The sequence below is a fragment of the Lepidochelys kempii genome, chromosome 5 (assembly GCF_965140265.1).
Source record: "Lepidochelys kempii isolate rLepKem1 chromosome 5, rLepKem1.hap2, whole genome shotgun sequence".
NCBI classification, from domain to species: Eukaryota; Metazoa; Chordata; order Testudines; family Cheloniidae; genus Lepidochelys; species Lepidochelys kempii.
In genome coordinates this window covers 89,382,693-89,395,331 of record NC_133260.1, presented here as the reverse complement: position 1 = coordinate 89,395,331, position 12,639 = coordinate 89,382,693, and the positions used below count along the sequence as shown (strand labels likewise).

The window sequence follows — 12,639 nt, the reverse complement described above, 5'->3', positions numbered from 1 at the left end:
TAGAGCCGCTTTCTCATCTCGCGATATTTGGCTGTAGAGCCTGCCCCCGGAGGCACCGGCTGGAGTGGGGCAGCCGCAGCCCCCGGTCGGTGCGAAGCGGGTGAAGTCCAGGCAAGGAGCAGGGAGGGGGGTGTCTGTCCCCCGCGCTCCCTCCCCCCACGAGCGGGGAGCTGCCCTGGGTCCAGCCCCCCCCCGACCATAGCGGGGAGCGACCGTGCCCGGAGCAGTCTCCCTCCCTGTCCTCATGCAGCCCCCTCCCACCCAGGGGGATCCGCTGCGGGGCAAGGGAATGGGGGGCTTCAACTGACCAGGGCCAGCCATACCCCCGCACGGGCGGGCGGGCGGGCGGGGGGGGTTGCAAACGCTGCCCCTTGAACTGTCCCCTCCTTATCAACCCATTCCAACCGCTCCCCGGTTCCATAGGAGCCGCAGGAAACTGCCCCTTAAATTCTCCAGGTCCAGAAGTGTTTTAATATTCTCTGAAACACACTCGTAGCAGGGAATATGTTATCTTCCCCTCCCCCTCTCCCTTTTGCAATAAAGTGACAGAAATTTGGGACTTATGCAGAACCTCTCCATTTAGATGTAAATGAAATCACGCTGTACTTTGGAGGATTGGGGTGAGGACCGAGGAGGTGTTATGCTGTCAATGAACATTTTGTTACTTCCTAAACACGCCTGATTTTGTGATAAAGCATCATGGGGAGGAGTGGGAAGAAGCGTGGGATTGGGTTCTTAACTGGGGGAAATACTGAAATAATTTAATAAAAGGTCCCCATCCTGCATTATTTGTGCACTTGGAGTTGTGAGTGCACAAGGAGTGCAAGACTTGACCCTCGAATGTGTGTGTATATTAAGGGAGATATTCCCAGATCTGTTATATTGATTTCCCTTCAAATTTTAAATACCATTTTGACACAGGCTGTATTTATTTTCACCAGATTTTAATACTATCAACATTTTTTATTTTGAAACTGATCACGCTACCTCAATTAAATTTTAATGGAGGGCAAAGACTAGGTAAGTATTGGTTAATATGAAGAGATTGTGTGTCCATCTCTTTATTTGGTTTTCTTCAATGTCTCTATTTGCCATTTGTTCCCTGTAGTCTTTATTTTACGTTAAAATCTAGTTAAAACCTGGTATATGGTTTGTAAGAACAATTAGAGGTGAATTGGAAAATTTTTATGTGTTTAATTCCCAGTTTGATTTGCCTGTTTGTCTGATGGTCTGTCCGGAAGAGGTGTATATACTCTGTTGGATAACATGAGTTATTTCCTCTGTTTGTTAACAAGTGGGAGCTTGAGTATATATTAAAAGATGATTGAAAGATATTGCGTAAGAAAAAAAAACAAGAGTACAGGTTTTTAGTAAATGCTATGATACCAAATACCAGGGCATATAGGAAAAGGTGATAAAACAGATTGACATGAACATTGTTGTTCATTGGTAAGATGATTTAACTTAATAGGTTTCAGAGTAGCAGCCGTGTTAGTCTGTATTCGCAAAAAGAAAAGGAGTACTTGTGGCACCTCAGAGATGAATAAATTTATTTGAGCATAAGCTTTCGTGAGCTACAGCTCACTTCATTGGATGCTTATGTTCAAATAAATTTGTTAGTCTCTAAGGTGCCACAAGTACTCCTTTTCTTTTAACTTATTGATGTTAAACTCTTTAAGTAGCATGGTGAAAATGCTTGCCTGGTCAGTGGATGTCTTAAGTCCATTTCAGCCCATGTATTTTGTTCACAGGGACAGCTTGCTAGGATCCAAAGCATAGGCCATTGAGCATGTAATAAGAACTACACAACTACTACATTGAGCATGGAGTAAGAACATCACAACAGGCTCTTGAGTCCCATCTTGATTGGTGTTATACCTTCAAAGTTGAGTGACTGGCTCCTTTTCCTTCCATCTCTGTTAGCATATGGATGGACTCGCTGACTTCTTTTGTTATCGTGAATGTCTGGATGTTCTAATTCATGGATGTCACAAGTGCATGTGTGGTTATAAATTGAAATGTGTGACAGTAGAGGTAAGTTATTACTTATTTACCTTTTAAGGGTACTTTGGATTAATAAATATCTGTACAATGCTTTGAAGATGTAAAATGTAACACTGTTAAGTGACAGGTACTGTAAAGGGTTGCATAAATTCTCTGTTCATATAGTAAAGTGATACTACTCCCCAAATATAAAAGTGTTTATATTGGTCTAGCTTATTCTCATACAGGAAAGGATATAAGTACCAATATAATTTTGATTTAAAAAACAACAAACAAAAACCCCACACTCCTGAGAAATAGGTATACTGATACATAAACTGTGTGTGGACCAGACTTGAGTGAATCTGCAGTGTGTCATCTCAAATCACATTTTTAGCAGCAAATTTTAGATTTATTTTTGTTACATGAAAACAACAAGGAGTCCAGTGGCACCTTAAAGACTAACAGATTTATTTGAGCGTAACCTTTCATGGGTAAAAACCCCACTTCAGATGCATGGTACAACTAAGATTACTGTAATTGAAAGATTACAGGATTCCCCCCCTTTTTGTGGCTTTTTAACAGCATGTTGTATGTAGTCACTTTCACTTCTTTGTTGGTTAGATTCACTTCTAATTTTGCATACTAGCATGAAGATTCATACTTTTTTTGTGGGGGGGGGGTTACCTGTATGCTTTTCCTTAGGTACTCCAAACACATGTATGCAACAGTAACAATGAAACAAAGATTCTAATCTTTCAGAGATTAGATATATTCTTCTATGTTAATTTTTCATTTAATTAAGTAAACTTGTAATCTATTTCCAATTAATACATTTAAAAGAATTGTCCTGAAAATATATAGATCTCATAGGTGCCAGGGAAGAGAGCAAGAGTGTGTGGGTAGGAGAGTATTACCGCTCCCATGGATTCTTGCGTTGAAACCTAAGAGGGGACCAGTGGTCAGGTGTTTCCCCTCCCTCAGGACCCCTTCAAGGTCCCATTTAAAAGAGCGCAGAAGCAAATGGATGGATATTTTCATTTCTCTGGAACCTTTGCATTGGAATCAGGAGGAAGACAAGTGCCTAGGAAGATACCTTCCTACTCCTCATTGCTGTATCTCACTGCCAGTCTCTACTTTTTGGGTGCTCCTTCCCCACAAATAGTTCACGTGCCTGTCTCTGTTGCTACTGAAATTTAACATTGTTGTCTAAATCTACATAGTAGCAATGAAACTAATCAGTCTTAATTTCACTGCTACTGTAAAGGAGTACTGTGAGCACCACAGGCAATGAAACTGACTGTCCACAAACTCAGATTTGTAAGGCTTTCTTTACAATCATGATTGATAAATATTTCTTTTTAAAAAAGCTTGAATTCTATGGAAATTGATGGGTTTAGGCCTTCTTCTTGCCAAATTGGAAGTGGATTGTTCAAGCCCTGCTATACTGTTTCCTTCTGCTCTTTCCACCCTCAGTTAAGAGTAGAGACAGTTTAAAAGTTACCTCTGTACATGCAATCTAAAAATGAGAGTCATGAGGCTGATATACCCCATCACCCTTTGGGGGAGGAGGGACAGATGCATTACAGCCCCACAGTTGAGTCTGTAGGGTTGCCCCTGGTCTCAGGGCTGTGTGACCCTGTGGCCTTAGTCAGAAGCCTGGCCCTGGCTAGCTGGGCAGTGCAACCTAGCTGGCCAACATCAATAGTGCTGCTGAGCTGGGCCACCACCCCAGGATGGGCAGTGGCCAGGATAAGGGACCCGGGCCCACCCTCCACACCAGGTCCCAACTCAGGGCCCTGTCGGTGGCTGGGTTGTCCACCACCAGCTCAGCAGGGATTCTACCAAAATATGCCAAGCCTGTCTACAGTTCTACAACCTCTTTCCCACAAAGTTGCCTTAGGTTTCTTCCTACCCAATTCTCTGCAGTTTAATTTTTCCAGGTTTCCACAGTCTCTCCCTTCTCTGCAGCATCCCGAGCCTATGTTTTGGGGTCCATCTCCGGCCGGCCGGCCTCCACATCCTGAAGTGCAGGCAGTACACCTCCTTCCTCACTAGCGGTCAGCCCAGAGTGGGCTGCTCTGCTGCCTTTTATATCCTATCTCCAGCTGGAGCATGCCCAGCAGAGCCAAGGGGGCATGGCCTCCTCGGCCCAGAGAGAAGGATTAACCCCTGCTGCACTAGTGCAGTGCTGATACACCCCTTCACAATGAAATAACTAATTTTCAACTAAGTCGAATAGCTCTGTCAACACTGAGTTTGTTTGTTGAATGTAGAAAGTGGAACAGATGCAGTTGTATAAATGGGCCTTGTGTAAATTCATTGAGAATGTGACTAGGAAAAGAAAGCTGTCGGCAACACCACTCTGCTATATGTTTTTAAATTCATGTGCTGAGGCATATTTGTGTTGATTTTAAACAAGAGCTGCTTTTTCTCTTGTCTTCATGTTGAGAAACAAGGTGGGTGAAGTAATTTCTCTTATTGTACCAACTTCTGTTGGCAAGAGAGATGAGCTTCCTCTCTCACCAACAGAAGTTGTCTAATAAAAGATATTACCTCACCCACCTTGTGTCTCTAATACCCTGGGACTGACATGGCTACAATTACAGTTCATGTTGAGAGGCAAGATGATTTACACACTTTCATTAAGAAATAATTAATTATATCTACAGTAGTAATGTAAAGAGTAGATTCCTTGTTATCAATAGATCAGACTAAATTATATTCAGCAGAATGTCTTTCTAACCATGCCATCCTGTCTGATCCCAAACCTGTTGATTGTTATACATCAGTGGCCCTCCAGTACCTGCATGGAGTTCCACTGAAGTCGTCATGGAACAACTTGTGGGATTGAGGCTTTAGTCTTTATATTTTTTCATATATGTTTCATTGTTATTTACATTATTCAGTGCTAAATAGCCAGTAAAAACATAATTCTAGTGTGACTTTCATCCTAACCTCCTACCTTATGTTATATGTAAGGCCCTTCGTAACTGATTTTTTTTTTCCCCTGAAAAATTCACAAGTTTTTGAAAAAAGCCAGTATATAGGATTTTACAGGAGTTGGGGGGTTCTCATGTTCTCACCTGAATTTTGGCTTTTTTGGGACTTGGGAATTTTTCACAGGGCAAGTGGCTAAGGCTGCGCTGAACGGCAGGTGGGGTCAGGAGGGTGCTTTCTTTGGCAAGGGTGTCAGTACTCATGTGGTGTAGGCTTCTGCTCCACTCCTGATCTGGTCCTTCAGCATGGCACCAATCTGCCTCCTCTGTGCTGTGGGGGAGTGAGATGAGCAGGGAGCTGGCTCCCAGCAACTGAGACTGCCCGACCACTGCAGTTATAGGCCTGCAGGGAGCAGAACAGTGCACCCCGTGAATACTGGCCCCTGCCAGACAGAGCCCTCTCCTTCAGTGTGAAAGTGGATGGGGCCATGTTGAAGGGCTGGGATCAGAAGGGGACAGTGTCCGCCATCGGAAGCAGGGGGAACTCCGTATCGGTAGTCTTGGCTGTTGGGGCCAGGCTTCCTGCCCTTCTTGCTCCCCCACCTTGCAGCTGTAGCAGCCAGCCGCAGGGCACAGAGCCCCATCCACTTCCCCTGCCAAACAGAGTCTGTGCAAGGGAAGCAGAGGGGGCCATGCTGAAGGGCTAGCGGGGTCAGGAGGGCATTCTGTCTGGCAGGGAGGCCAGAATTCACGGAGTGCAGCCTTTTGCCCTTCTGCTGACCACCTCTTCAGCACTCCCTTGGCTGCCTCTGTGTCGGGGCACAGAAAGAGAGGGTAGGGAGTAAGGTCCTGGCAGCCAAGACCTCCTGAGCACTGTAGGGCATGGAAGGTTTCCTCAAGCGCTACATGGTGAGTACCGTCCCCATGAGTACTGGGCATCCCTCCCTAGCACTTGCTGCCCTTTGTTTTTGTTTTTTCCAGATTTTCTCCCATTTGTAAAATTTTTAGAGAGAACAGGATAAATTTCCAAGAAACATATATAAATAAAAACCAAAAATGAAGGGCCTTATTTATATTTATTTTCTCAGAACAGTGTTTATAAAATAGTGTGAACAGTGTTAACAAAAGCGTAATAAGTATAGCACTTTTTTCACATAGTTTGCAACCTCATCTTTTTTTGGGTGTTTTTGTTTTTAGACAGGTGGCATGCTGGAGAGAAGTGTTTTGCCCCATCTCCTGAAAGTGGGAAACTTTGTGAAGCCACAATAAAGTCAGTTGAAACAGACAAGAATGGGAAATCATTTGCAATTGTATCATTTTTGGGGTCTGAAGAAAAGAACATATTAATAACGAAACTCTGTAAAGCCAGAGATCCCCGGAATAGCTTAATATTTGATGATGAAGATTTGGAAAAGCCTTATTTCCCTGACCGAAGGCTTCCATCTCCTGCTGTTGCTTTTGAGTTATCTGGAGATGGGGACTGTATCCCTTATACAATTAATAGGTATCTGCGTGATTATCAAAGGAACGGGGTTCAGTTTCTCTATGGACACTATGCTCGTAAAAGAGGATGTATTCTTGGAGATGACATGGGACTTGGAAAAACAATACAGGTATTTTGTCATCTTAAACTATTGGTTCAGATATGACTATGCTTTATGAAATAGATTACATTTAAGGGTTAATGATTTTTAAAAGGCACCTATTTAAGAAGTTATAATTGTATATCTAGCTAGAGACCCAGTGTTTGTCTTTGTATTTCATATATTTTGAGAATTACTCTCTGTGCATCATAACAATGATTATAAATGGGGCTTTATACTTTTAACATGCACAGAGTGGATGAAGTTGTTTTTCATTTATTGTCTAGACAGCAACAGTTTTATGCTGCTCTTGAAAAGTACTTCAAGTATACTCCAAACTTTGGAGACCCTAGCCAGATTTATATTGTAAAATCCAAGATATTTCATTCCATTGTTGTCTTCCAGTCAGAAATGTAAGTGTTTGATTTAGGCTACTATTCCTATAAGTAAAGATGACAGCTAATGTTAATGCAAAAGATACAGTATATAGTAGCATTTTTTCTTATCTGTTTTGGATCATCAGGGTTGAATGATTCAGTCAAAATTAGGACATTTTTAATCTGGAAGGAGGTTCTTACCCCTCCACTCCTTTTATTTAGTTAGCGGGTTGATTCCTAAAGTATCTAATATATGATGCCCTCTTCTCTCTCCCCCCCTTTCCCCCAACGGACTGCTCCATTGTCTAATTCCTTCCAGAGCCCCACTGATCCATCTACTCCAGTGTAAAATTCTCCCCACCCCCACTTCTGGGAAAGTTAACTGAGAATTTTCTTTACTCACTTTAGCATTGTCTCACACTGTAACATCATAACCCTTTTCTCTTTAAAAAGGGAGAATAAACTAAGTGTACTTTTGGCAAAGTGTCTCTCTAGGGGGAGTATTTATAGGTGTACCACACAATGTGCGTCTTCCTCTTGGTGCTGTAACATTCTCGGTTTGAATAAAACTGAACTGCTTGTGTTTGCATAATGCTGCACCTGGTTGTGCCTGGGTTTATTGTTAGCATGAGGTTGAGAGCAAAAGGAACTAATCAGATGCACTCAAATACAGTAGATGTAGAAGTATTTTTGTATTCTAAACTGCAAGTATCTCATACAATCTAATAAAAAACTTATATCCAAGGATATTTGGCAGTCAGTTTCAATACCACTAATATTTAAATAACCATTTTGGGTTTCTGCAATGTATCATATTTCAGTTGACTTGTGTCAACATTATGTTGGTAACATTCTTTGACATTCTGCCCACTCTACAAATCCCTCTCAAAGGAGAAGGAATACAAAGTAATAACACATGTTCACTATATTATTTATTGTGTTTACTTTTAAAATATAAACTAAAAAGTTCTTAAACTTTTTTCTTAACCTTGATCAACCTGTTTAGCTAATGCCCTATAATACCATCCAAACAATGAAACTAATTCTAAAAGTGCAATGTCATTGATAATTATAATGAAAAATACTTTCATCAAGCTGAATTTAAAATTTTACTTCTGCATATAAAGTGCTAGAATATCCCTTTGGATATACAAACATAGACTATTTTAGAGAGCAGGATTCCTAGAAGTTTGAATATCAAGCAGTTTGCCTGAAAGAATGGAACACATAGATGATGCTGGGTGATAGTGAGTGGCGTGCTTGCTGTGCTGTATAACTGTATGGAATAGTTAATTATTATGAAGGGGTAGACGGGAGACAAGCAAGCTTAGCATGTTGCAACAACTGATTTTTATGTGGTTGTTTGGAATTGGAATGTGATAAACTTTCTAATTGATACACCAACTTTGAAGAAGAATGCATCATTAAAAGAGTATCTTATATATTCCCCTCCCCAAAAAGTCAGTCTTTGTACTCTGCACTTTGAGGTGCAGGAAGGGCTATGCAGTGCATATGAAAGTACAAAAGAGGCAGGAGTCTCACTTATTTGTGTAGAAGACATTACTGTTTTGAAACAAGTATTATGTATATTCAGTCACTTTAATTAACTACGTAACACATATCAGAAAACCTAATTTACAGTGCTGTAAAAATCTCCTCCTCCTCATGCTTGTTTACATGCTGAACTTCCCATCCCTGGCTCAAATTACAGTGTGATTCTGGAAGATGGCTGGGATGCCTTTAGGAAATACTAATGCACACAGTGAGAGATTTTTTTTCCACTTCTGAAGACTTTTTTTATTATAATGAGGAGATGTTCAAAAGCACTCGTGCAAATGTTTTATAAACAAGTCTGATTTCCCTTTTCCCCTTCACATTGGCCAGTGGGAAATGTTATTGCACTGTTTCCTAGACCCTGGTATATAGTATCTATTGCTAACTGACAGCGTGTAAGGAAAGAGCCTGTAAATGTTTCATTGTCAGCATGGGGAAAGATGCCTGTAAAAAAAAGCACTTTCCCAGAATCATAATTTGGTCTGTCATTTCATGGATGAAATACCATTCTATCCTATGACCGATTCAGAGATTAGATTGTAGTTTGGAACACGTATTCTGGTTGATTTTATTCTTTTGGGATTTCTTTGAGGCTTAATTTAAACTTTGTTCCATAATGGATAACTTGGTTTCTGTAAATGATTTGTTAAACTTCTATTCAATACAATTTATTTTAGCAACCCCCTACAGTAGCTTAGAAACTCCTGACATTTTCTAAACTTCCCTTTTCAAAAAGTGTGTAATTCAGCCTAAAATCTCATTTTCAGTTGTAACATTACATACAAATTCTCAAGATGACAATTCATTTCTCAACTAAATTTCATTTAAATCAGTTGGGCTCAGTTTTATTTTCAAAGTCAGAGTTTGAATATGGAGTATTTTATTAACTCTAGGAAAATACTGTTGGTTTTTAATACCACAAGAACATGAAGGAGACACTGCATGAGGTTAAATTAGCATATTAAAGCTCCAATCCTGCAAACTACTCAGAATAGGTGTACCTCTGCTCTTCTGTAGATCTTCACAGAAGTCAATGGGGCTCTGGGCGGATCCCTGTTGAAGTCAGTGGGACTCCATGGGAATGGAGGTCTGCCCATGTGCAGCAGTTTGCAGATTTTGGTTTTAGGAGTGTAATGTTTAAACCTGATGAAGTCTTGAATTTCAGAATTACTGTTTAAACTCCTCCTTCACCTTCCCCAAACATATTATCCTACATGGGGCTGGTGTGTCTGATGTAAACTTTAAAAAAAATTCATATTTCAGGCAGCCACTTCCTCAATCCATGTGGCATGCAGAATTACCTTCTGTTACACCATAGTCACAGTGGGGTGGCTTATGGGCAAAGTACAGGCTTAATTTTAAATTTCCTTACATTTGTCCATTTAATGTTAAAAGAACATGGTTTTAACTAGGGCTATCAAGAGATTAAAAAAGTTAATCATGCTGTTAAACAATAATAGAATACCATTTATTTAAATTTTTTTTGATTTCTACATTTTCAAATATATTGATTTCAATTTCAACACAGATTACAAAATGTACAGTGCTAATTTTATATTTTTATTACAAATATTTGACTGTAAAAAACACAAGAAATAGTATTTTTCAATGCACTACAGTACTTGTATGAGGTGAAATCTATTTATGGTGAAAGCTGAACTTACAAATGTAGACTTATTAACAAAAAGAACTGCACTCAAAAATAAAACAATGTAAAACTTGAGCCTATAAGTTTACTCAGTCCTACTTCTTGTTCAACCAGTTGCTCAGACAAACAAGTTTGTTTACATTTGCAGGCGATAATGCTGCCCGCTTCTTGTTTACAATGTCATCTGAAAGTGAGAATAGGCATTCACAGGGCACTGTTGTAGCTGGCGTCGCAAGATATTTGCGTGCCAGATGCGCTAAACATTCATATGTCCCTTTATGCTTCAACCACCTTTCCAGAGGACATGCGTCCATGCTGATGACAGGTTCTGCTCGATAATGATCCAAACCAGTGTGGCCTGATGCACATTCATTTTCATCATCGGAGTCCGATGCCACCAGCAGAAGGTTGATTTTTTTTTTTTTTGGTGGTTTGTGTTCTGTAGCTTCCGCATCAGAGTGTTGCTCTTTTAAGACTTCTGAATGCATGCTTCACACTTTGTCCCTATCAGATTTTGGAAGATTCTTAAACCTTGGGTTGAGTGCAGTAGCTATCTTTAGAAATCTCACATCGGTACCTTCTTTATGTTTTGTCAAATCTGCAGTGAAAGTGTTCTTAAAACGGACGACATGTGCTGTGTCATCATGCAGTACTGCTATAACATGAAATATATGGCAGAATATGGGTAAAACAGAGCAGGAGACATACAATTTCTCCCCAAGGAGTTCAGTCATGAATTTAATTAGTGCATTATTTTTTTAATGAGCATCATCAGCATGAAAGCATGTCTTCTGGAATGGTGGCTGAAGCATGAAGGGGCATATGAATGTTTAGCAAATCTGGCACGTAAATACCTTGCAACACCGGCTACAACAGTGCCATGTGAACACCAGTTCTCACTTTCAGGTGAAATTATCTCCCATAAATGTAAACAGACTTGTTTGTCTGAGCGATAGGCTGAACGAGAAGTAAGATTGCGTGGACTTATAGGCTCTGAAGTTACATTGTTTTGTTTTTAAGTGCAGTTATATAACAAAAAAAAAATCTACATTTGTAAGTTGTACTTTCATGATTGCACTACAGTACTTGTGTGAGGTGAATTGAAAAATACTATTTCTTTTATCATTTTTACAGTGCAAATATTTGTAATAAAAAATAATATAAAGTGAGCACTGTACACTTTGTATTCTGTGTTGTAATTGAAATCCATATATTTGAAAATGTAGAAAAACATCCAAAATATTTAATAAATTTCAATTGGTATTCTGTTTAGCAGTGTGATTGAAACTGCGATTAATCACAATTTTTTTAATTAATCATGTGAGTTAACTGTGATTAATAGACAACCCTAGTTTTAACTTATCTTAGTGGTGTCCTCAGGTATGAAGAAGTAATTTTACTTACTGATTTTTTTTTTATGGAAGCAGGGGTGGTGCTGGTGGATAGTGGTGAGTAGCAAGATCTCTCTTCCTTTTCCAGCACACCTTGAAAAGAGGCTAAAAATGAAGTTAAAGGCCTGAAGAGCAAATAAAGTTTGAAGTCTTTATTTTTTCCTAATTATTTCCTTAAACTTGTGACCACCTAAGTAGTTGTGCTGTAAAATAGTTATTACAGAACGTTCTGAGAAATGGCCGTGTCTGTTGTAGCAGGATGGATTTACAAAATAATTTATATATGTTTATTTTACGGAGTTCAAACTATATTGTTTCTCGAGGTTGTGTCTCCCCTATCTATCTGTTATGAGGTGCCTCAGACAAAAGTGAAATGTTTTTGGCTTCAGTTCCCCCTCCTTATGCTGTCTATTCTCCAGTTTGCTTCCTGCTTCAGTTGAAGGAGCAGCAGATTTCTCTGGCAGATTGTTCTTTTTCAGGCCTTTGCCATAGTTGCCAAAATGTGAAAGTTTGATGGGAATAATTCTTCAAATAAATGAAGAGTCTGGAAGCCACTAGAGGTTGTTATTATTTTCTGGGGAATTTCAGTTTATGCTTGAAAGGAGAAAAAAAAAAAAGTCCACAGCCACCAAAAACTTCTTATTAAAATTCACTGATATGCATACAAACTTCCAGAACTGCCTTACCCCTGATATGAAGAATTGTGCCTAAAATTCTGTTGCCTCCTCTGGCCCCTATGGCAGCTTTCCATTCTCCTGCCCCACATGGTGGCTTCCCCCTCTTCTGCCCCACCCATCTCTATCCTTTGCAGGTTTTTGTCCTCGCAGTTCAGAATTCCTTGTTGGCTGTCTCCCTCCTCCATTCCCTGTTGGCTACCTCCTTCTCTCAGTGGTGCTGACAGCTTTAGCTCTGTCCTGCTATGAACAGCTGTGAGGCAGCTGCAGAGGGAAGGGATGGGAGCTGGCTGCTGCCGTGAGCAATAGAGGAACTGCTGAACTTCTAAAAGATGAGCACTGCAGTGGCAGAACAGTTGCTTCTTACTGCTGCATAGTCCCTGGGACACCATACCTGGGTGGTTTTTAAAAATGTCAGGTTTCAGAGTAGCAGCCTTGTTAGTCCGTATTCGCAAAAAGAAAAGGAGTACTTGTGGCACCTTAGACACTA

General features: G+C 40.2%; 1 protein-coding gene across 2 annotated transcripts in view; it reads left to right on the top strand.

Annotated features, from left to right (window-relative positions):
* Positions 1 to 26: 26 nt before the first annotated feature.
* ERCC6L2 (ERCC excision repair 6 like 2) overlaps positions 27 to 12,639 on the top strand; it is a 67,448-nt gene continuing 54,835 nt past the window's right edge. For both annotated transcript variants that reach the window (XM_073344952.1, XM_073344954.1), the window contains exons 1-4: positions 27 to 111; positions 942 to 1,020; positions 1,752 to 2,034; positions 6,120 to 6,535. In XM_073344952.1, coding sequence (XP_073201053.1) covers positions 2,019 to 2,034; positions 6,120 to 6,535 — 432 coding nt within the window. In that variant the 5' untranslated portion in view covers positions 27 to 111; positions 942 to 1,020; positions 1,752 to 2,018. The remainder of the gene's footprint in view (positions 112 to 941; positions 1,021 to 1,751; positions 2,035 to 6,119; positions 6,536 to 12,639) is intronic.